The sequence below is a fragment of the Lygodium microphyllum genome, chromosome 5 (assembly GCF_053477565.2).
Source record: "Lygodium microphyllum isolate KBCC chromosome 5, Lygodium_microphyllum_v1.1.10, whole genome shotgun sequence".
In the NCBI taxonomy this organism is placed as follows: Eukaryota; Viridiplantae; Streptophyta; class Polypodiopsida; order Schizaeales; family Lygodiaceae; genus Lygodium; species Lygodium microphyllum.
The window spans coordinates 102,688,951-102,713,952 of record NC_141139.1 but is presented as its reverse complement, the minus strand read 5'-3'; the positions used below and the strand labels follow the sequence as shown (position 1 = coordinate 102,713,952).

At 41.8% G+C, this 25,002-nt stretch overlaps 1 protein-coding gene across 3 annotated transcripts; it reads left to right on the top strand.

The window, feature by feature from the left end:
• Nucleotides 1–12,497: 12,497 nt before the first annotated feature.
• Nucleotides 12,498–24,329, top strand: LOC148036216 (uncharacterized). Of its 3 annotated transcripts, none has more exons than XM_087678213.1 (8): nucleotides 12,498–12,739; nucleotides 13,362–13,633; nucleotides 13,727–13,836; nucleotides 14,412–14,625; nucleotides 22,474–22,543; nucleotides 22,655–22,833; nucleotides 23,561–23,653; nucleotides 23,785–24,329. In XM_087678213.1, exons 2-8 carry the CDS (start codon nucleotides 13,373–13,375, stop codon nucleotides 24,010–24,012), a joined length of 1,155 nt encoding a protein of 384 aa, XP_087534339.1. In that variant the 5' UTR covers nucleotides 12,498–12,739; nucleotides 13,362–13,372; the 3' UTR covers nucleotides 24,013–24,329. The 3 variants fall into 3 exon arrangements, with proteins under 3 accessions (XP_087534339.1, XP_087534338.1, XP_087534340.1); XM_087678212.1 differs by having other exon boundaries at nucleotides 12,498–12,743; nucleotides 23,785–24,328; XM_087678214.1 differs by having other exon boundaries at nucleotides 12,499–12,743; nucleotides 22,474–22,583; nucleotides 22,698–22,833; nucleotides 23,785–24,326.
• The last annotated feature ends 673 nt before the right edge of the window (nucleotides 24,330–25,002 follow it).

The window sequence follows — 25,002 nt, the reverse complement described above, 5'->3', positions numbered from 1 at the left end:
TCAACTGAAGGCCAGAGTGCATCAAAAGCAACAAAGCACAGGAGGAAATCTAAGAGAAACTCTAGGTCTCGAGGTAAGAAACCAGACATGAGTGTTCAAAGGAAAGAGCCTCAACCTAGCATGCTTAATAAGCAGATGTCATATGTGGCCATTGAGCATGCACAAAAATCACTAGTGCCCAAAGAGCCTTTGATTTCCCAAGGGGAGAACAAACATCATAGGCACAACATTTCTCATGGCAAGGCTACTCACTCAACAAAGCAAATGGCACAATCATCTAATAGCCTTGAGAAAATCATTCAGCTAGTGCCACATCCACCTAGGAGCCCTAGATCTCCTATGCCCTCTTCTCCCAAACAGACACAGGAAGCACTACAGCAGTTGTCAAGGGTGACTGCTCAATTCCAATCTCTATCTCCATCTAAGCTTCCAACCATCAAAGAGGTGGGACATGATGCCATCTATAGCCCTCGACCCAAGGATATGCCTGAGCCACCTAATGCGACTAGATCAGCTCATGTTCGATCTACACAAATGAGTGCTCAAAGGCCAACAAAAGACACAACCACTTCTGATCGCCCTAGGGACTTGATACCGCAATCCACCAAGGGTAGCCAGCCCACTGAACTAGTTGCCACTACTTCCAATTAGGGATCACAGCAGTCACAGCCCTTGGCCGTGACAATGCTCCTTGTGGGACGTGTCCTTAGTAGTCTCCCTGTGGAGGAGGTGTCGCAACCAAATCTCTCGACGACTCCAGTACTTTCAAAGTGCCTAAAGCCTAGGACGGAGGAGTTAAACGCAAGGGAGTTGGTTGAAAAGCTAGACTCTCGGAAAAGAGTGGCAGTTGTGCCCTCACAAAAGGACAAGGCTATTCAGCAAACCACGGCTATGTCCCATAAGGACACACTAGAGAAGGGAAATGCTGAGGCCCGACCAAGCACATCAACGGTCGATATAGCCCAGGGTCCTGAGTTGTTGAGAGAGGCACCTTCATTGACCAAGAAAAAGAGGACAAAGCAGAGAAAATAGCAACAGATGCAGGTGGTTGTGGACCCAAAGAACATTTAGACGAAGGGCGCTGGAGAGCTGATGAATAAAGCATCGAGTCCATCCACCAATGAACCCACTGATGCCTCTCCTAATAGCGGTGAAACCTCAGACACATCTGTGTGCTCTGACAAACCAAAGCAACAGTTGCCATCAACAGTTGCTTGCAACACTCTATCCACTGACAATAGAACTCATATTGATCAATCAAGAGTGGATACAATGCTGTCACAACAGGGTGACAAATCTATACCAGTCACATCCGAGAAGAACCATGATGAAATAACAGCAAAACCTCAGGAGAAACGTGAGAACCCCAAGAGCATAAGAAAACCTAGCGTTGACCAATCTTGCTCATCTAGGCCTGAGCCCCCAGCCATGCTAAAGCCTAAGGAAACTCTTAGAACTTTGCATGAGATAGCAACCGAGCAAGCCCTCGTTGAACATAGAAGTGTCGCAGAATGCTTAACTGAGTTGGAGGCTAAGCTCAAAGTGGTCGCACGTGTCTACGTCCTTGCGGACATGGGCACGATCCCCAAGGAGTAGCTTGGAGATTACTTGACCTTTCCTCTATCATGGGAAGAATAAGAACATCTTAACGGGCACTATGACAGGCTCCTGCATGAACATATGCGACTCATCCCTTGACGAGGAGGCTGATGAACTGCGCCTAACCGTCACATTCAATGAAGTGCTCTGCCGACCGAATCTCGTAGACATAGAGCTACTAAAGCGACTGTCAGCAGGCCAGAGTCAATTTGAGCAGCGTTGGTGCGAAAGCCGCGTTGTAATGGCCGAACTAGGGGCTCAAGTCATGACGGTTTCAGAAGAGTGATTGGCCAAATGGCGGTCTCAAAGAGACCCAACCTACGTGGCACCAACTTCCCTTCGAGTGCTCACTGACATTCGGGGTACGGGCTTAGCTGGGACTAGGCTACAGGGCCCTTTGATTGATAAGGTTCTCACTGAGGAGGAGTTACATATTGCCAGTAGACTCGGTCAAGGTTCCATGCTACTCGACATGGCAAAGTGTCTATCAGTATTAAGTCAGCTTCCACGAATACTAGATGCGTGTGCCACGCTCGGGTACAACCCCGAGTTCTACACTTGGTTCTTATCCTCGTGAAGTGACATGGATTCATGAAGATGTATATAAATAAACACTGATTCTTGTGTCACCTTGTATAAACAATATGAACACACGCAAGCAATGATAGTCAAGCGCAGGTAGAAGAGTTGGGTCTGACAGGCTAAGCTCCTCAAGTCCTCTTCTCATCACACATTTAAAAGCTATGTGACCATTCCCACCCCCAAGTGAAGGGCATGCAATCCACATTGCTGCCATAGGAGGCCTTGACCAACAACACTGATGTTGTAGACAGGGTGCAGTCTCTTTCTATACACCTTCTCCCCGTTTTGGTCTACCCTTCTGACGATGTGCCCTATCCCACTCCATGACAACCAGTCCACACGACTTAGCATAAACTAATATCTGCTAATAACTGGGGGCACTGCGAACATCAGCACGGGGGCCATTCCTCTACAACAAACACCGCATGCCTCACCCCTTCCCTCCTTGTCATATGCGCTTCATAAACCACACTAAAATCCCTTCCGTGCAAACAATTGTAGCCTGTATCAAGGCCTAAACCCTTGGATTGCGTCTTGCAGGTTTCCTTTTGCAGCGGAACGCATGGAGGATCATGGAGATCTAGCATGCAAAGACGCTCTTCGCAAAAGGCAGGAGCATGTGGCACGCGCCCCTCCACCGGAGCGCTATGTGCCCACCATCAAGAGGTATGCCAAGAAGCGAGGCCCTAAGCGACATTGCCCAGGGCGAAGGCCGACGAATCCTCGAATCAAGAAAGTCGAGACTCGAAACGTGCAACAGGTGGCAGCACTAGTGGTACGCACTCCCAGCTCCCGCGCGGGCCCCAGATGTTCGAAGGCAGAAAGGGCAGCTCGGGAAAGAGAAGAATTTAATGAATTATTTAAAGATATTCTGCAGACGGTAGCGGGCCGGAATTACACCATTCATGTCCCGACCGACATGTTCCCTGCTCACCCCCGCGGAAGCCCCACACCAGTAGAGCCCCAATCACCCGGCCATCCAAACTCGCCCCGCCTCGTACAAATCGAGTAGCCCATAATGCATAAAGGGCTTATCAAATGATAACTAGCCAGGACTTTTTGTTTTTAAATGGTTAAGTGTTCCTGATTTATTAAGTGTTGACATGTTCCTGACTTGTATGAACTTATCATATCTGTGTTTAATATATGCTACGCCTTTAGCAAAAGAAAAAGCTAATCAAGCGCAGGTGATAAATGTCTAGTCAACACCATAGAATTCAAATAAGTGATGTCTCCTTGCATTGCACTGGTTTATTATAGTTGCGGCATACACAATGCATATGCTCTCATGAAGCGACAAGTGGATGCAGGATAATGCAGGTCCTTGTGCAAAAATGTTCATACCCAATCACCGCAACACCCACAACCCCACAACGAGCTACGGCAAAGCCACGCTGCCAAAAGCACCCTTGCCAACCGTCCACATTGCATGGCCCACAAAACATTCCTGGGCCACGGCCCCTTCTGGGTCAAGCTCTATAGTTGGCTCACGGCAGCCGTTACCTCAATTGTACCCACGTCGCATGTGCCGCAAGGAGGGTTGCAATAGCTCAAGTGTATCTCCCCCTTTCACCAACTGCTTCTCTAACAACGAGGCTAGGGCACCATCATCATTGTACTATTCATTTTTGGAGCCTTCGAAGCTTGACATTTTCCAACCCATTGAAAGGCTGATAGCCTCAACATATTGTAATGGTTGTACTCAGGCAAAAAAAAAAAAAGAAAAGGAAAAGAAATGAATGGAAAAATAAGAAGCACCCACGCTCACAGCACAGCACCTAGGGGTCCTCAAATTAGGTACGTCTGGTGACCTTGGTCGACCGGCTTCGTCCCTAGTCCCCTAGCCCCTTACACTCACCCACAATTGTTCAGGGCACATCAAGGGCAGGACATACCTGGGGAGCTTGTCTCGCCTAGGGTTAGACCTGTCACCCTGACCCACTTGCACAATTTTCTTTTACACTCTGCCTTAGTACCATTGCAATCAGTGGTGATAAGCACCGCACGATTGGCCATGAAAAGTAAACCGTACTCATCAAGCAAGTCCAATAGTTTCCAGCTACTGAAAGTGTGGTGTCCTTGTAATCAATTATGCTACATCGTGCAGTCACAATGCAAAGGATGTCTCATATACCTTCACGTGTACTCCTTCTCCACATGGACAACTTTGCTTCACCCACGCATTGTTATGAGAAACTAGCCCACGGTCTTCTACCTATGTAATATCTAAGTATGCACGAGCACTCAGATGATATCTGCACCGAAGTATATCCACAGTTTGGGTCCTCAAGTGCAAGACAATACTCTAGGCTTGCTTAGAGTTCGACCTGTCTCCCAAACTAATCAAAATATGTCTTGTGCACGATGAGAAGACTAGCACTATCCCTTAAGGAGAGACCACATGTGAGGTTTTCCAATTGCAGGTATAAGATGTTGTTCGCTCTTCATCAACACTCAACTTTGACTACTTGTCCCTTACCATCCGACAAGCCCGCAACGAATCATCATGTGCAAAATCCCTAACAAACCAACACTTGTGCTGGCCATCACTGCAATCCCCAACATAGCATAGCCCTACCACCAACTCCAACAACCTTCCACCAGCCACCTGGGCCACCAAGAGGCCCCCAGGACCTTCTAACACTACAACCAACACTCCTCCATGGAAACCACACGCGTCCTTGTTACCCACATCTTCGGTGCATACTACAGCCTACTACCTACGACGGTGAGTGCCATGGGACTGGCACTCGTCTAGGAGGGGGTAATGTTAACCCCAACACGAAGAAAGCAAAAGGAAGTGGAAAAAACACAGGGAAAAGGCGGAAAAAAGGTAGCCCGACTCAAGAAAGAAAATGAGAAAAGGCCGAAAGTGCAAGGGCAACCTTAAAAGTCCAAGGCAAAGGCAAAAGGGGAAAGGCGCATTTTAAAATAAAAAGGCACACCCTGAAATCTTGTAAAAGAGCGGCGGGCTCTCACCCGTGCAATTTGTAAATGTAGACGGGCGGTGGACAGGAAGCTAGGAAGATAGAAGGACAATGGGAAAAAGGGCCTAGGCTATGGCCGGCCATGTAAAAAGGGAAAAAGGGGATGACCGCCCAAAAGGGATTTAGGGTTTTGTATATAAAGTTGAAAAGTGAATGAGAAGCTCATTCTTGTGTGTGGCCAAAAGTAGCTCTCCTCTTGTTCTTCTTCTTCTTGTTCTTGCTTGCTTGAGCTTGTGCTTGAGAGAGGGAGTGTGAGAGTGTGAGGGAGTGAGTGTGTGAGGGTGAGGGACCGAGGAGGAGAAGCTCTCCATCTTCTCCTCTCTTCTTCTCTTGTCTTCTCTTCTCTTGTCTTGCTCGCGGCAATGGAGCTTGGAGCGTGGAGCTTGAGGATGGAGCTTGCTTGAAGCTTGTACTTGGATCGTGGAGCCACCAGAGTGTGCGGGAGAGGAGGTAACTCGAACGGCACGGAGGTAAGCTCACTACACCCTTAGATATGGATGGCACGTCGGTTATGTGAGAGATAGCCATTAGTGCTCGGCTGGAACGCTTGAAACAATAAGCGGTCCGTGGATCTTGGCGGTTGAGCGAAAGCTCCCACATTTTGGTTCCTTGGCAAGTAAATACCTACACTACTCCATCTCAATCATAAATCTCAAGAAAGCAAAACACCTACTTGCCAAGGAGATCGAATACCCTCTTCAACCCCCTCGCTTCCTACCTATCTATCTCAAGCACCGGTTCGGGGAATGGGAGCTTTCACTCAACCGCCAAGACCCATGGACCGCTTATTGTTTCAAGCGTTCCAAGCCGAGCACTAATGGCTACCTCTCACATAACCGACGCGCCATCCATATCTAAGGGTGTAGTGATCTTACCTCCGTGCCGTTCGAGTTACCTCCTCTCCCGCACACTCCGGTGGCTCCACGATCCAAGTGCAAGCTTCAAGAAAGCTCCATCCTCAAGCTCCACGCTCCAAGCTCCATTGCCGCAAGCAAGACAAGAGAAGAAGAGAGGAGAAGATGGAGAGCTTCTCCTCCTCGGTCCCTCACCCTCACACACTCACTCCCTCACACTCTCACACTCCCTCTCTCAAGCACAAGCTCAAGCAAGCAAGAACAAGAAGAAGAAGAACAAGAGGAGAGCTACTTTTGGGCACACACAAGAATGAGCTTCTCATTCACTTTTCAACTTTATATACAAAACCCTAAATCCCTTTTGGGCGGTCATCCCCTTTTCCCCTTTTTACATGGCCGGCCATAGCCTAGGCCCTTTTTCCCATTGTCCTTCTATCTTCCTAGCTTCCTGTCCACCGCCCGTCTACATTTACAAATTGCACGGGTGAGAGCCCACCGCTCTTTTACAAGATTTCAGGGTGCGCCTTTTTATTTTAAAATGCGCCTTTCCCCTTTTGCCTTTGCCTTGGACTTTTAAGGTTGCCCTTGCACTTTCGGCCTTTTCTCATTTTCTTTCTTCAGTCGGGCTACCTTTTTTCCGCCTTTGCCCTGCGTCTTTTCCACTTCCTTTTGCTTTCTTCGTGTTGGGGTTAACAGCTATGGTGGGAGAGCAAGAGCAAGAAAGAGAGAGACAAGAAATGGGAACTCCAACAGTCACAATGTGTGACCGGGCCTTCCTTTATTCATCACTAAAAGAATAAATAATAAAGTGACGGTGACGGGCGCCCGCCACCTACAGTGTGTAGTGGCGGTGACTGTCAATGTAGTAATACACGAGCGGCTAGGCGGAGGTGCCTTTACCCCCAACAATGATATCCATCAAGACTCTCTCTCTCCTCTCTCTCTCTCTCTCGATAGGACGAGAGAGAGAGAGAGAGAGAGAGAGAGAGAGAGAGAGAGAGAGAGAGAGAAGGAAAAACAGAGAAAGAGAGAAAGAGAAAGGGAGAGGGAAAATGCGCATTCCCCCCCTCTCTGTCTCTCTCTCTCTCTCTCTCCCCCACAAACCAAACAAACAAAGAAGAAGAAGCAAACTTGTTTTCCACATGGCTAACTCACATAGTTTTCTTCTCTCACCATTTATATCTAAAATGTGGCCTCAAATAGCAACATTATCTCTCCAAGTTGACACAATCTTATTTGGAAAAGTTTAATTTTTTTTTACTTTCTCTTTCTTCAAACCTTTCACAAAGAGTATCAAAGTCTTGGGTCCTTCTTTAAAAAGGAGCATGACCAAAATTTGATTTTGAGGAAACTCTCTCACTAGGAGGGATCTAAAGTCTAAGATTGACTATGCAATGCTAGATGATATAGCTTTTCAGCATATGCAAGTTTCTCATGAATCCACAAATCGTCCTATTTCTAAAGCAGATGTGAATGATGCACTTTTGGATGAGAGAGTAAAGATTGAGCAATCTAAGACTCTGGCAAAATGGCTGGTGTAAACGTTTATGCGATAGTAAATTGGATGCACCTTTGTCTGGTTGTACTTGTTCTAGCTCTCACAATGCTTCTTATACATCAATTTTTTATTCATTGGTACTTTTTGGTGTACATGATGAGGATGGGCTTATGTATTTTGATGAGATACAAAATTTAAAAAATTGGATGGATGTTATGTAGTCTAAATATGATGCTATTGTCAAAGACAACACTAAGTTCTTATGTGACTTGCCTCCTAGCAAAGAGGCCATTGAACTAAGAGGGTTTACAAGTTGAAGTGTAAAACAAATGTTAGTGTTGATCACTATAGGACTAGACATTTGGCAAATGGTTATACTCAATAGAAGGGTATTGGCCTCTCTCTCTCTCTCTCTCTCTCTCTCTCTCTCTCTCTCTCTCTCTCTCTCTCTCTCTCTCTCTCTCTCTCTCTCTCTCTCTCTCTCTCTCTCTCTCTCTCTCTCTCTCTTTGTGTGTGTCTGTGCGCCCATGCGCACTTAAGCTATCTTTATGTTTTATGATTTTATGCTTCCTTCATGCTTTCTTAATTTTTATGGAATGAACAAATGAGATAACTCTCTCTATGTTTAAGCTATCTTCATGGTTTTAAGATTTGATACTTCCTTCTCTCTCTCTCTCTCTCTCTCTCTCTCTCTCTCTCTCTCTCTCTCTCTCTCTCTCTCTCTCTCTCTTTGTGTGTGTGTGTCTGTGCGCCCATGCGCACTTAAGCTATCTTTATGTTTTATGATTTTATGCTTCCTTCATGCTTTCTTAATTTTTATGGAATGAACAAATGAGATAACTCTCTCTATGTTTAAGCTATCTTCATGGTTTTAAGTTTGATACTTCCTTCTCTCTCTCTCTCTCTCTCTCTCTTTGTTTGTATGAAGTGAATGAATGAATGAATGAATGAATGAGAGAACTCTCTATGTTAAGCTATGATCATGGTCCCAATAGTTTTAATGCTTCATTCTCTCTTTCTTTGTTTTATGTAATGGATGAGAGAGAGAGAGGTGTGTGTGTGTGTGTGTGTGTGTGTGTGTGTGTGTGTGTGTGTGTGTGTGTGTGTGTGTGTGTGTGTGTGAGAGAGAGAGAGAGAGAGAGTGTGTGTGTGTGTGTGTGAACAAAGCATGCACAGGCATCTTTGTAATAGATTTGTAGCCAATACAATGGTTTTGGAATTCCATAAAAACCAACTACATTTCCAAAAAAAAAAAGCAAGCTTCGTGAACTAATTGTATAAGCATGAATACCAAAGAGCTTTACAAAGTTAAGAGTGAAGGGCACCACCTGTTACCTAAAAAACCAAATAAGTTGATTGTTAGTGAGGGCTAAGAAATCATGCTTACACTATAGGTGTTAAGGGAAGTGTCCTGTTGCTATCCTAGTCACACCCTTGGCTAAATACCTAAGAGGTATCCATGGAGAAGGTAAGGAGTGGTAGTACTTTAGAACCAAGTATGTGTGATTCAAAGGCTGATGTTCAGTAGCTAGCTTTGGCTATTTATAAGGCTAGAAATGAAGGGAGAAAGCATAGCTCCAAGCCTACTAGAGATAGGAGAAATAGTAGCTCCCATAGGTAAGGTACAACTATGATCAAGGTTAAGATAGGAGTTACAATAACCATTGTTGTAGCTAAAAGAAGGTTGGAAAGGGCCAAATTAAGAGAGAAGAGCGAGTTCTATATTAGTTATTTATGAAGAGCATAACAAGAGAGAGGTAAGTAGGTAGACATTATGGTTATAGACAAGTTAATCTCTTTCATGTGTTCATGTATCTGAAACAGATTACATAATGAGTCAATTGGCAACATTCGTAAGAGGTTTCTTTTACTAATCAAGATCATACATGCCATTATGATATGGCCTAGAACTAACATTAACAGTTTGCTATCACATACAACAAATACCTAATATAACAAAAATGTTGTATACGAGCATTTATACATAAATAATTATTGCTTATGGGGCAACCCAAAGAGGATGGGAGATGGGCAATTATAGTCTATTCTTCATCTCCCTTTCCTCATCTTATATCTTGAACTCAAAAAGTAATGTCATCACATATGCATCAATATATTAACAAGGAACCATATTTGAAATATCTTGGACATAATCATAACCATTGCATAAATATTAGAATTTCAACATTAAACTTAAACATAAGCCTAAAGTTCCCATCAACATTGTAGAATTATGCAAGTGTGGAAGAATATGTATGGATACATGAGATGGCAAATTTGTGGATTCAGGAAATACATTATCCCTCATTACCCACAAATATTTTGCTTGTAAACAACAATAACTTGTTTTCTTTAATTGCATAAAATTACAAAATTGAGACCACAATTTTTGGAATTGTAAGGAACACACACAAATTTTGTATTATCATAGCACAATCATCAATATAACAAAACTTCAAATGTACTACCCAATTTGTAGCAATAACAAGAGTTTCCCAGCAGTACATGCATGCTACCATCCTCGAATTTTCAATGGTTAACTAGGTGAATAACCATTCAACTCATTTATTGTGATTAATGTTCGACTAAATAGAGATGATACCATGTAATGAGTTATTGGTTAACCATATGCGTGGTTCAACATATCATTACCTAAGAATGCCCAGAATCCTCATCAAATAATAAGAGTGAAAAAAAGAAACAAAGAAATAATATACCAATTTAATTACCTAAGATATGATGTAGAGTGAACATGGTAGTGAATTTGAGTACTAAAGACATCAAGAACTAGTGCAAGAAAGTGATGGGGCAACTTTTGGATTGTTTTGGCCTTCAGACATATTATAGTAGTACAATAGTCCCACACAACACAGGCAAGCGACATCTTTGGAGGTTTCAAGTCTGCAATAAGCCTTAGCTAGACTGTGTTTCTGTTTTGCATTACCTTCAAGCAAGTAGGAAAGAGATTAGCTAGGAGTTCTTCCATGCAATAACTTTTCCAATTGGATTGTAGGAGTAGCATCTTGGCATATGGTGAATGAGTGTAGTAGAGAAAGAGGAAGCCCTACTAAAATTTTAGGCTTTAAAAAGCCTTTCCAGCACCTTATAGTTAGGGTTTCAATGGTTAAAAAGAATCCAATGATATTTTCTAAGGTTCCTCCCCATTGTTCTTAAGTTTTAATTCTAGAGTGCCTATGGCTCCACATCCTATAGGTCTTAACTACTTTCTAGATCAACGCTAGAAATTACATAGTAAGTTTAGCCACATATTTTGGTACAGTAGTGAGTCATTGTAAAGATAATTTCAAGTAATGGTGCTAATAATTATTTTATTATAATGTATTTAGTCTTGGCTTCACAAAGACAACATTTCCTTATTCTTAATGTTATGTCACATTGATAGTAGATTTCCACCAAGTCTATTAGGTGATAAGTTACCATTCCATTGTAAATCTAATAGACAAGATCATCTAAAATACCCATGGCTACTCATCCAATTGGCTTTAGAGAAAGTTACAAAATATTTTATGTGTGAGCTCTAATGGAGTATGGGACTTTACGCCGTTGTGCAAGAGTGGCATTAAAGTGTTGAATGGCAGAGAGGGAGAGACCATCACTTGAGTAAAGGTATAAAGCAAAGGCAAAATAAAGGTTACTCAAGGGCTTAGGTTAAGGGTTAAACTAATACAATATTCATGGTTATCTACTTAAGTATGAATCAATTTTTCGTATAACATATTAATGAGCTAGTGGATGGGAAGTAATAATCAACATTGGAAGTGCAAACTTGATTTCTAAGATAATCATAACATTAGAAGTGGTTGTGGTAGACTTGGGGCAAAATGGGTTCTTCTATGGCAAATATAATTTCCGAAGTGTGGAAGAAGCTAAAACAAGCCTGAATTGTATAACCTTATTCCACAAGGAATCCCAATGATCAGTTCGATGAAGGAATCCCAATGATCAATTCTATGTGTGTGTGTGTGTGTGTGTGTGTGTGAAAAGAGCAAAATAGGAGAAGAGTACTTTTAAGCCTTGATGGGTTACATGGCATTGATTTTGCACAATCATATGTAGGAAAATGAAAATTTGTAAGTTCATTTGCATTAGTATAAGCCTTGGAATGACTCATTCTAACACATATATTGAAAGTTATTTAAAAAAAAAAACTTTAGAAAGGTTTACCCATGTGTCGAGTGTTGGGGGAGCATTGAGCATTTCATATCCAAAATTTCTTCCATGATTAATAGTATGGCTTGATGCTCCTCCAAGGTCTAGATATATTTCTCATACTTTTGGTCCTAGCACAACCTAGACACATGTTGAGCAAAATGTTTCTCATACTTTTTGTCTTGGTACAACCTAGATATATGTTGCTACTAAAGAATTATTAGAATTGGAGTTGCAACTTTATCAACCCCCTTACCTTGGTAAATAGATTTTAATTCTTGAATACTGGAGTCAAAGGAGTCGTTCTCATGAGGGGGTATCTTGGAAACTATTTATAGTGGTTTTCAGAAAAAAATTGGAGATCTCTATAGGTCACGTGGAGTGGGTTTTGGTTTTTGGTGAAAGCCCCTACCCCCTTTGAAAACACAACTCAGGTGGTTTCATACTAGAAAACCACATCTTATTTTCGGAAATGTCCCAAAGGAAGATGCTAGTCAAACTGTATTTTGGATTAATGTTTCACATTTAAAATAATGGTTTCTCACTAGAAAATCAAGTCTTATTTTAGGAAATGTCCCAAAGGAAGATGCTAGTCAAACTGCATTTTGGATTAATGTTTCACACTTAAAAATTATTTTAATGTATTGCAAAACTACCACTAGAAATAAAAAACCATGGGTAAAATTGGTTTCCAGGAAACTCCGAGACTAGGAGGGCTCCAAAGTCTAGGAATGACCATGCAAATGGAGGAACAACCTAAAGCTGGAATTTTGTTGGACATCGAGGGGCTCTTATTAGATCGATTGGATAGGCATAATGGCGCGAGAACACAAAGGACCACTGAACGGTTGTGGCCAGCGTTGGATAGTGGCAAGTCGTCCAAAGAGCCGCGAACGTGAAGCCTTCGAAGATTATGAGAGGATGATCCAGCCTTCGAAGATTGTGGGAGGATGATCCAGCCGTAGTGGAGTAATTATTAGTTCCGGAAGGAAAGCAGAAGCGCGCAAACTCGGCCGCTTAGTTACTCTTCTCAAGGACCCCATTTGCAGGCAGGTTCGAGCTTTTGATCCTTGTCTTATAGATAGGACGATAGAACCCAATATATGTGCCCTGTTGATCCAAGTCTGCCATAGATAGGACGATAGAACTCTTACTAATACATGGTGGATCACTAGGATGATAGAACTCATGGATCTTAAACCTTAATCGGCGACTAAATCTGCCACTCTCGTACAACAATGGGGGCTTCATTGGCTTTGCTTTCTGTAAGACAATTGCAGCCTCTGACAGTAATGCTTGAGCACATAATCAAGAGCCCAGCGTCTGACAGCCTCTGACAGTAGTAGCCTGCTACCATAATCAAGAGCCCAGCCATGATAGTCTATTAAACCTAACTCCCCAGCATTTGCTGTCTAGTGTAACTGACCTCATGTTACGGGCCTTCCAATGTCTGTTCTACACAAGTATTAAAAAAAACCGAAGGTCAGGGCCTTTTGGGTGGTTGTGTAGAAATTCACAGAGCCTTGAAATTTAATCCAACTGTATTTGGTGGTGCTTATTATGCAAAGATCGCTCTTAAACGATTTAATGGCAGTTTCCCATGCAGTCTCTAATACTTCTCATAGGGTGGCTTAATCCTACAACAGTATGATTCTTTGTTCTCCTGCACAGAAGAGCAACCCATGGCGGCTTTCTGTGGCATCAATGCTTGGTCAAACGCTTTATCACATCAAAGTTACAGCAGCCAGGGCAGGCATACAGGAAACAGTTGCATGGATGCCTTGTTATCATTTTCTCTGTCTCAGACTATTGCCCCATCGAGGACGGTCAAATCAATGAGGAGGATGAGAAATCAATCGACAAGAAAGGTAACATTGGCTGTCTTGAGTGGCGTTTCAAGAAGGGTTTCTAATCCACAAACAATTGAGGAAGTCATTGCCCAGGTTTGCTTCATTTTCAGCTCAAAATCTGGTGTAGAATATGAGTCCTAATATGCCCCAGTGTCTTATACATTGCTGTGGTATGACTATCTACAGGCACAAAGTGCTGTGCAAAGGGCATTGAAGGAGGGCAAGAAACGACAGCTTATACAGACTTTACTTCCTGTTGATCAGCGACAATTTAATTTCTTGGACACAGAACCAAGGTGCATTTAATAAGATTCATCTATTTTATCTGGTTATCATCACATTGTTGATTTAGTTGCAGGCTTTGCCATAAACTTAGTATGAACGTTAGATGATTTTAGTGTAAAACATGCATGTACTGTGTTCTATGGCTCTCAAAAACATTTTATAGAATCCAAATACCAGTAAATATTTTCTGAGTAAGTAATTGTGGTTAGAGGGCTGTATGAACAGGCAACCTACTATAACCATAGGGTCTGTTTGGACCTATCTTAGTAAAAATCTAGTTACAGCAGTAGCATTTATTCACCTATTTTCTCCATATGTGGTGAAGTAAGGTTTTCTCTAGTATGAAAGACTTATTTTAACAACCAGACAGCTCATGACTCGCTGATATTAGAGTCTGAGGTGAGGCTGATTACTTAGCATAAGTAACAGCATTGAAATCAACAACTGACAAGATTAAACTGTGGTAGCAAGAAAGGACAGCCTTAAAAACTTAAAAGTCAATACTTTCTGTATAGCTCTTACAAAAGCCTAATCTTATGGTCATGGTGTAATCTACTTTCAAGCCTGCTTTTTATGTTTTCAACAGAGACTATCCATGTAGTATCAAGGAGGAGTTCATGGCTGGCTGCAAAGTCACCACATCCATATTGAGTGGCTTGGGTGGCACAAAGGAGAGTGTTGAAGTCCTAAATAAGCGTATTGGTGAATTTGAGAATGAAATGGATCCTGTTGCGGTCTTGTATCCTTCAGACAAATCAATTGCTGCTGTTGTGTTTCCAATTGCAGAGACTCTAAAACAGGTGCATTCTGACCGCCAGTTTCTAAAGTACAAACAGGAAATGTTGGATATTTTTGGATGCCATATTACTGATGAGGTTTCCATATAGGAAAAATGCGGCAATTGAAGATTTCATGAACGGATGAATTTAAAGAAAACTTTCTGGAAAAATAAGAAAAGAGATAGCATTGACGTATTTGTAAATTGGTTGCTCCTTAGCAGCTATTTCAAGTGCTATAAAAGTAGACAGCGTTGATGTACGTACGTGTTTGAATTTACTCCGAGCAGCTTGGAGTTATTTCAAGTATTATATGTTGGAGCTATATATAGCATCATACTACATATAATCCAACATTATAAGCAGCAAATTTTTGAAATTTTTATTACAATCTTGTAGGACCTTGGCATTTTGTAGGATGTAGATCTGTACCACAAGCTTTTGCAGATTGGCAGGTTCATAGCAGTCTAATGAGTCAAATTAGTGGAAAGAATATTGGATGTATGGGAATTGAGCATTACTTTTTGATTAGTGAAACAACTAATTGAACGGAGTGTGATATGATATTATTACCTGCCAATCTTGCATCTCATCCTAGCACTGTCGCTGTTCTTATTTCTACCCCCATTCTTTACTCTTATTTGAGGATAAGAGGTCAAAAGTGTCAAAAGTGGTGCAGCAATGGAAGCATAAACATGTGCTGAAATAAACTGCTGAACACAAGACAAAAGAAAAGAAAGAGATAACACAATACAAATGAGAACTTAGATGTATACTCAGGAAATGGAATCCATATACTAAGACATGAGATAGTACAGATACAATGTGAGTCACCGGCTGTGGAGGCACTGGCACCTGCTCCCTCTTTCCAAGGACTGTCTAGTGATGAATGAATGAATGGAGGAGGGAGCCAGACCATATATAGGACAAATAAATGCCCAAAATATGACTGGTCGGCCAACATTAAATGCTGGCCGACTGGCTGCAAATAATGTCCAAACCTCAATAAATAATGACAAATAAAATGCCTAAATAATCTATGTGCCCAGCCTGTTGAACCACAAGTCCAGACTCAACTATGAGCTGACTAATCTGCTAACACCCTCTCTAAGATCATGGGTGATCTGATACAATACAATATACAATGATAATGTCGCATCATAGTACATACAACAATGTCCACCAGAGGAGAACTATGGATACCCAAGTAGTGGGTGCACAAGCCACCACCAAGGTGCCTCGGAGAGAACTTGATGTTGATGTCGATCGTACCAGCTCCTGAAGATAGAGAAGATCATAGCAACTCTCAATGTTTGTCAACAATGCCCCTGATGTAGCACACGTGACCATCCTGTCACCAATGCTGCGGTGCATAAATGACCATGGATTCCCCGTCTTTGGCCAGACCGCCAAAGTGTCCCCTCATGTGAGCTCTAGATGAGAGCCAGCCACTCCCTGTCAAGTAACCAACCCATCATGAACCTGGATGTCAATCCCAGCTCCAGGATTTGTACCTGCCAGACTTCGGTTGATGCGTCAAGGATGTCCCTCTCTGGATCCTGTGCATCTGTATAGAAATATAGATGAGGTGCGGCTGCCCCATCTCACCACCCTCTCACACTCTCTTTGGCATTGGAGATTCGTAAGGAATGATCACATCACCACCACCAAAAGCAGCTGAGAAAGGGGCCAGTAAGCCCTTCCCACGATTTGAAGAAGAGGATCCTGTCCGTGCCTTGGACTTCGCCTTGGCTAGAGGATCCAAATCGAAATCTGAGGTAGATGATGACTCGTCAGAGGAGTACACATCCCGCTTCGTCTTCTGTTCCTTGTTTTTCCTGGAAACCGCTAACTCTTTGCAGTCCTTCCTTAAATGACCTTGCTTGCCACAGTGGTAACATTGGTCCTTTGACTTCTTCATCTTCGAACCTCTCTCTAAAGCTGCAAGAGCCTCACCTGAACCTCCATATAGCGTATCATCAGTGGATGTGCATGGAGCAGCCATTTGGAGAGGATTGAGAAAAGAAGTAGAGAAAAGAAGGGATTGGGAGAGGGAACACAGCAAAACCACGAGCACAGACTGCAAAAAACAAGAGTTCACATATAGTATAACCCAAAATCTGATCAAAAGAAGCCAAAATTTGCTGCACAAAGTCAATAAATCAGTTCAAAACTGCCAGAAACAGCAAAAACGGCCTGTTCTGCCAGTCACCCAGCTCAAAAGAGTGCTGAAAACAACAAAACGCAAGCTGCACACTGCATAAACAGGTGTAGGGAACTGTCGCCAGCAGCCTGATCATGAAAACACAAGCTGAAACAGATGCACAGGCTGTATGGATGCTGATGTTAGCAAAAAAACGCAAGGAAAACAGGTCGCCTGATTAGAGCAGTAGCCTCCTGATCAGGAAAGGGGAAAACAGTCCTGAAATCAGCAATAAAACACAGCAGAAACACAAATTGTGAGAACTGATACCATGTCAGAAGTGGTGCAGCAATGGAAGCATAAACATGTGCTGAAATAAACTGTTGAACACAAGACGAGAAAAGAAAGAGATAACACAATACAGATGAGAACTCAGATGTATACTTGGGAAATGGAATCCATATACCAAGACATGAGACAGCACAGATACAATGTGAGTCACTGGCTGTGGAGGCACTCGCACCTGCTCCCTCTCTCCAAGGACTGTCCAGTGATGAATGAATGAATGAATGGAGGAGGGAGCCAGACCATATATAGGACAAATAAATGCCCAAAATATGACTGGTTGGCCAGCATTAAATGCTGGCCGACTGGCTGCAAATAATGCCCAAACCTCAATAAATAATGACAAATAAAATGCCTAAATAATCCCAGCCTGCTGAACCACAAGTCCACACTCAACCATGAGCTTGTGGTTTGAGCTGATTCCATGCAATTGGTTTTGTTGCCTACCGCACCACTTTATGTAATTGTACTACAATGTTTCTTTTTGGTGAGTATATCTATTCTGCACCTCAAATGTTGGGCCTTCTTCGAATTATTTAAATAATACTATCATTTTTGGCCTTGCAGTACAACCACACACTCATATCCCTTTCTTTCATTGCTACCCATTCTTGACAAATGGGACCTATAGTTATTACCTCCTGCAAGTGAGCCATATATACCTTATTTCTCCTTTCCCTCAAAGCTACCCTAGCATGCAATTAGAGGATGTGCTTCCACTTTGAGAATATACTTCAAATTGAGGTTGCTAGAGTGGCCAAAAGGCATACATGCCATATCTAGCACCAACCAGAGAACCACACTTTTTTGAGAATGTGCTTCAACAGCACACCCATTAGCTTTTTTGCTTTGAATGGTATATCCAAATGCTTCTTGACCGGATAATTGACACCTATAGCACATTGGTATTATGATGTTCTGCATCTTCATCTACCTTGGTATTTTGGGACTCACTCACCCCTTGTGCTTAGGGGGGACTTGGGAATTGCTATTTTTGGTGTGGTCAATGACATAAGGTGGAAAACACGTGAATGATCACTACACATGGAACTAAATAAGGTGTTTTAGGGGACCTGCTTGTCCAGTTCGAACATAAAAGCAAGCATTGCTTAAACAGTTGTGTAAGTATGTCTTATATGTGTGAAGGGGGTTTATATTGACTGTATGTACTGGGTTGTTTAGGGCAGATTATGCAGTTGTACCATGTTCAGGAGCAGGTCGAGCAATAGTTTTAGTCGCTAGCAGTATGGGTATGTTTCTAGGCTAAGTCAGATAGTTTCTAGCCCATGTAGCACGTAGTTTATCACTCCATTTTTCCTATTATTTTATTGTTTTATTTATTGTTGGCTAGTTTAGTAGCAGTCTGGTCAGTTTTGACTAGCCAACCTGATCACACTATTTTATTATTTCTTGCATAGTTATGGCAGGCCTGGCTTTGGTCGCAATCACTTCAGGTTTTTTGTGGGTCGAGAGAGAGCTATGGCTGGTTATATGCCCACAGCCTGTTATACATATCTGCCTTCAGTATTCACCATTCATACTTTGCAGTATTCGGCATTCTGCTCTGTGTGTGTGTGTGTACTTACTTCTTTTAGTCGGGTCATATACTTCTACATTCCCTGCACTCTAACATGATATCAAAGCACATTGAAGGGCTGATCAATCATGGGAAAATTTGAAGAGCAGGTTTCAATGCAATGCCAAGGCTCTGTTTTTAGTATTCAAGGGTGGGCAGGAGGGCTGCGATTAACATGAGTCTGAAGTGAGCAGAGACACATGGGAAAGGAAGTGAGTTTGCTGTTTTTGTGCAGGATTTTTGGCTGTCAAAGAGGGAGATAATACTGTATTTTAAGCCTTTTACAATTGATTTTGACTTTTAATTGCCTCTGATGTCTAAGGCATGTATGGGAGGAGTAGAGGAAGCCTTAGCAAGCTACCTTTTCGAAGTCAGAGGGGGACTACCCTTTGTGTGTGTAGGTTATTTACACAACCATGTCTTTAGAAATCGCCGTGGAGTTCTAGTTGATTATGGACTGTAAGGTCCCTGTGTTACCAACTCTTCATAGGATCAGAAGCTAGATAAGGAAGACTACCACATTTGGCAGGTGATGATGCTTGCCATCTTGGAATTTTATGATTAGGCGGAGCTTGTGACCAAGGCCCATGACTGTCCATTGGGCCGGAATCTTTTCAAACTTTCTTCTTTGGAGAAACTGGAGTTGGTGAAGGTACAGGCACATTGGGACAAGATGAATGCTCACATCCATTCTTTCCCATTTCTCTCATGCACACTGGCTGTGATAGCCCATATAGAGCATCTAACCAATGCTTGGGAGGTATGGCTGAAACTGGATTAGATCTATAAGAGGGTGACTATAATGAAGAAGGTTTCTTTGGTGGTGCAACTTTGAATCCAAGCGAGTATGCTTCCCATGCGTGAGTATGTGAACAAGCTTTGATAATTACAATGCAAGTTCAAGGATGAGACATGTAAAAGAATTCACGTTTTCTTGGCATGCTAGACACTTGACAAAGACTCTTTGATAAATTATCTATTTGGCTTAACACTTCATGAAGACAAGCAACCAGTCTCCTATATGCATAGAGGTGAACGACTAGTAAAGATAGGCCTTTTCATTAACCTCCACTAGACCTATGGTCACACAATACTAGGTCAGTGGCTTAACAAAATAAGTGGCTTACCACTAGGGTAGTCACTTGATTATGAGAGAGAGAGAGAGAGAGAGAGAGAGAGAGAGAGAGAGAGAGAGACCCTCCTAGCTCCCTTTTTCATGGAGATGACAAGATGCCATTGAGGTGACAAGTAGAGGAGCCGATATATTCTTAAAACTACACTTTGTCTTTGCTCTATTCCATAGTCAAGATTTTACCAGAGTGAGGAGTCATTTCGTCACCGTGCCGTTAAAGCAAGACACACACACTGACCAAGGAAAACTCATGGTTCAGTGTTGAGCTTCATATCTAGGCACCCTTTGTATTGGCCGCCTAGTCAGGTATAAAATTTTTGCCACTTGTCTTATGACCATTTTAAGTTGGAACGTTCATTACAACTTTGTCATGTTGGCCATATGTTTGGTCTCCTAGATCATGTTGGCTGGTTTTCATCCTCTTTGCTATTTATTGGCGGCATGTGTATAGGCTTCATCACATCATTTAATATTTTGTACACTTAGGGTTCACAACTTGGGCCATTCATCTCTTTATGCCATTTTTAAGCTCTTCATTCTCTCTCATGTTGTTTGCCTTCATTTGCCTTTGTTTTCATCACATGTCAAAAAAAATGTTTCACTTAGGATAGAGGGGCCACTTGTGGAATAGGTGCAAGTTATGAAACATTGTTCGGTGCTTGTCACGAGAATGTGAAATTTTAATTGTTTGCTTAGCATTTGAGTAAAAGATAATCCAATGTGCAAATGAGACTTACAGATGTGAGGTAGGGCTTAGTTATTTTACAATGCGAAACCTAGGACTCCAAGATATTAGTTTTTGCTAAAGGAAAAATGTGCAAATGAGACTTACACATGTGAGGTAGGGCTTAGTTGTTTTACAATGTGGAACCCAGGACTCCAAGATATTAGTTGGTGCTAAAGGAAAAAGTTGTATTACGTTATGCATGACAGGTATAGGTAGTACTTGGTGTCAGGTGACACTAGGGAATTGATATTGAGTAATCAATTAATGCCAGTTTCAGGCTAATGACTGCTCACGATCACTTGAGTGATAAATTGGCCTAGCCAATTTAATTGTTGGCTAGTTAGATTATTTTTTTGAGCCATAAATAATTATTAAATTAATTTTCAGAATTAGTATTCTAAAAACTAATTTAATAAAGCTGAAAATTGTTTTAAAAGGTTGCCATTTGGCAAAACTTTGTCCATGCAAATGGAAAAAACGTTTTTGAGGCATAGAGAGAGAGGAAGAGAGAGAGAGCGAGAGAGAGGGGGGGGGGGGGGGTCATTCCAGCTTGTGTAAGCCGTGAGAGAGAGAGAGAAGGCTGCCATTGCTGTTGCAATAGTTGACATGCCATTTCTAGCTAGCAGGAGATCCTCTAGGAGCTAGTAACATGTCCATAAGAGAGTACAATAGTAGATGACAGTAGTTTGAGGGTTGTTTTAGCCAATCAACATCATATTCGAGGTGTTTCATTAGTGAAGTCAACATTCATGGCTATCTAGACAAGGCAATAGTTGATTTCTTTCATTTTCTCGTGATGGAAGTTTGAACTTTCTCTCTCCTCAGTATTCTCTTATGCTTGAGCCTAAATTTCTAGCAAATCAGCCTTTGGAGGTGGAGATTTCTACTAATCTCTGTTGTAAACCCGAGTTTGTAGTAGAAATTAGGGTTTGACGGCCATCTCGAGAAGCATGCTAAAAAAATTAAAGGCCTAGAGAATTCAATGATAGTCATTGAAATTGGGGCAGATTTAGGAGATCCATTCAGCCAACAAACATTTGGGGTTGAATTTGTCACCCAAGGAGCATGACTAACCCTCTAGTAAATGAAGGGGCAAATTGGTTTGAAGGCTTGCTGCTCATTTATGAAAGTAAGAGGCAATTGGAGATCGAAGGAGATTCAAGGAATCTCATTGTATTCCATCCAGATTGCAATTCAAGATAAAGAAATACTGCAAGGAGTGCTAGTTTTGGGGCCAATAGGCTGTCCATTGTCCAAGATTAGGTAGTGACATTTGCACTTTCAGTTTATGTGAATTTTATTATCTACTGTAATTGTTGATTAATCAGGTCATCACCACTCTCTCTGAGAAGGTAGGCTGGTTTCAGTGCTAGTAGGGCCTAGTAATAATGGAGCCTAGTAATAAAACGTTTTGAGCTCAATCTCAACATAAGCGTGTGAGGGGAAAGTGGCTTACATTATTGTGAATAGCTCCCACTAAGCAGGGATGAGGGTTCAAAACCTTGTTTCACCACTGGTCTCACCTTGTGGAATGTTAGGTCATTGCGGGTTGATAATTGGAGGGCTCATTTTGTTCAACGTGATTTTGTGTTTGATCTATAGTGCCACGTCATCGTTCATCACGTGAGCAAATATATATGCTCCAAAGACAACACTCACACCAGTGTTGAATCACTATGCAATGTGAGTCAATGTGTGCCTTTTACAATCTACAACACTGAAGCTACAAAATGTCTTACCATGCTTAGTATGAAGATGTCACATAATGATTGTCTAAAAGATCCACATATAAAGGAAGACTCCAATTGACCTTGGTAATCATTGCTTTGTAAACATGCAACTATCCTTGATTTTCTGAGTATAATTTGTTTGACTTGTCCTTTCTTTATTTTCTCATCATGGCTTTAGAACCTTGCCCTTCTTTGTAAAATTTCTGGATATTATTGCAGATAAAGTCCCTCATCAAGAATGATGAAACAAGACCTGTACTCTTAGTCAATCCTCAATGGCGCTCATCAGGTCAAGTTGTTTCAGACTTTGGATTTGGTCCTTGGAGAAGGCAAGAAATTTATGTCCACTTGGGTTGACTTGATAGCAGCTTGTAAAAGTTTTTTCATCCTACTCTTGCAGTGCTTGTCCAAGTTCAGCCGCATGAATCTTTTTGTTGTGACAGACAGGCTGAGGAGTTTGTAAACACATTCGAGCCAACCTATGTTCTTCTGGAGCAGCGCATTGGAGAAGCCTCAAATGTAATTTCAGGATCCGGTGGGGTTGTACGATTGTTAAAATGCTTTCCTGAAGATTGGCATGTAAGTTTCTGTCAGATTTGATTCTTGTATTTAAATTGCACCTATCTAGACCCATTTCGAGGCTTATTGTTGAATGATAACAAGGCTGGTTTAGAACAATTGGTAATCCTGAGTTTATGGAAAATCAAAATGGATCTCCTTACAGGATTGAGAAGCATGTAACAACTGCTATAGCCAGCACAGGCAAGCTCAGAGAACAGTAAGAACTTTCAGAGAAATGACACTAGTATCAAAACAATTAAGAGTTTAGATGGAACAGAACCATGTAAGAACAGTAAGAACTTTCAGAGAAATGACAGTAGCATCAAAACAATTAGAGTTTAGATGGAACGGAACCATGTAAGACACTGCTGCCAAACCAGAAGAGGACAGTGAAGTTTTCCCAAATCAGATGTAACCAACATTATAGAGTCAAATCACTAGGTGGATGCTTAGTTGATTTCAGAAGTAGGATGTGGATCAAGAGGGAATGCCACATAGATATGTAAACCAAGGGACTTAAGTGGAAAGAACTGGGGAAGAACAGCATTGTAACGAGTGTAGTCAGAAATTTTCATTCACCATTTGTGAAGTATTAACTTCAGTCACAGTTGTGAGCTTGAGTGAAAGAGAATTTTGGAGGTCTAAGACTGATTTGACCTTGCAGCTTTCACAGTATATGATGTATGTGACCTTGCATCTTTAACATTATGTGATATGAATTCTGCCTTTTTTTTCATTTTTGAAGGTGTTTCTAATGGCTTGGGATGGCACAAGTGAACTGATTGCTTTGCAGAAACAGCAGCCTACATACAAGGAACTTGAAAACCTTGTTACTGAGGTAATGATTGACGATGAGGGAAGCTTTAAGGAGTAACCTTGCTAGACTTAGATGTACAATCTGTTTCTTTCTCTCTGATGGGATGGTACTTGCCCTTAAAAGAGTTAATCTAACTTTAACTGTTCATTCAGGCTAGAAAAACTATACCTTGGAAAGCCCCTCCTCGGATGCTTGGAGGTTCAGAGCCTGCCCCTCCTCCTCTACCCAGATCTTTGAGTGGTCCTCTTAGCAGTGAACAGATTGATGAGATGGACAAGTTTGAGTTGCGGAGGGCACTAACAGCCTTGGGCCTTCCCACCTCAGGAAAGCTGGAGACACTCCGGGGGAGACTGAAAGAAGCGCAGCAGCAGAGGAAATGATCATTGAGCAAACATTGGTGTACCACCCACTACATGTAAACAAGCACTACTTACCACACTGGATTGTAGACCTATACTATGCACCAGACCTCAAATTTGAAGGTTGCAACACCCTTCAAAGGGATTTTGGCCCTTCCCTAGAAGGCTAATGTTTTATGTGACACCCAAAAGAAATGTTTTTCATGCATATGGCCTTTTATAATGGAAGGGTCAAAACAAAATTGGAAAAAAAGCTCAATCTTCAAGGTGGAAGTGTTAACTCAAATTACACCTTTCAAAAAAAGGGCACATGTAAAATAACATTTCAGATATTCCTTAATTTATAATTTTATAATTTAATAAATTGTAAAAAATATAAATAAACATCAAATATTCAATAGCATAACAAAAGAAAGTGGGTAATTGACACGTGTGAAGTTAATGAACCTGTAACTTGTCATCTATTAATAATTAGCTCTTCTTAAGTTCTAATTTTGTACTTTTTTCTCCCCCTAACTTCCTCCCTCTCACTCTCTCTCACCCTCTTCTTTAAAAAAATAAATAAATTTAATCTATCTCTCTCTATCTTGTCTCCTTCTTGAATCCTCTTGTTTTTTTCATAATAGTGTAGTCTTTAAAAAAAAAAAAATCTCTCTCTCTCGCTCTCTCTCATCCTGACTTTGTTAAATGTCTGCACATTCCAGACTATTTGCAGCTCTACCCTTCAACGCTTGCGCTCTTCCCTTGTGAGATTGCATGACTATGTTAGGGTGTTTCTTCCCCTGCGTCTCTTCATTTGGAGGTACAATGCTCTTTCAATGCGTCTCTTCCTTTGGAGTCTAAGGCTACACTTCCCTTCCCCTACATGATTGCATTAGGGCGTCTCCTTCCCTTGCATTACTGCGTCTCTTGCTTTGGAGTTTGGAGAGCATCTCCTTCCCGAGTTTCCTGTGTTCCTTGCTTTGGAGTTTGGAGGCTGTGCTTTGATTGCTGCAACCTACGCTTGACAAT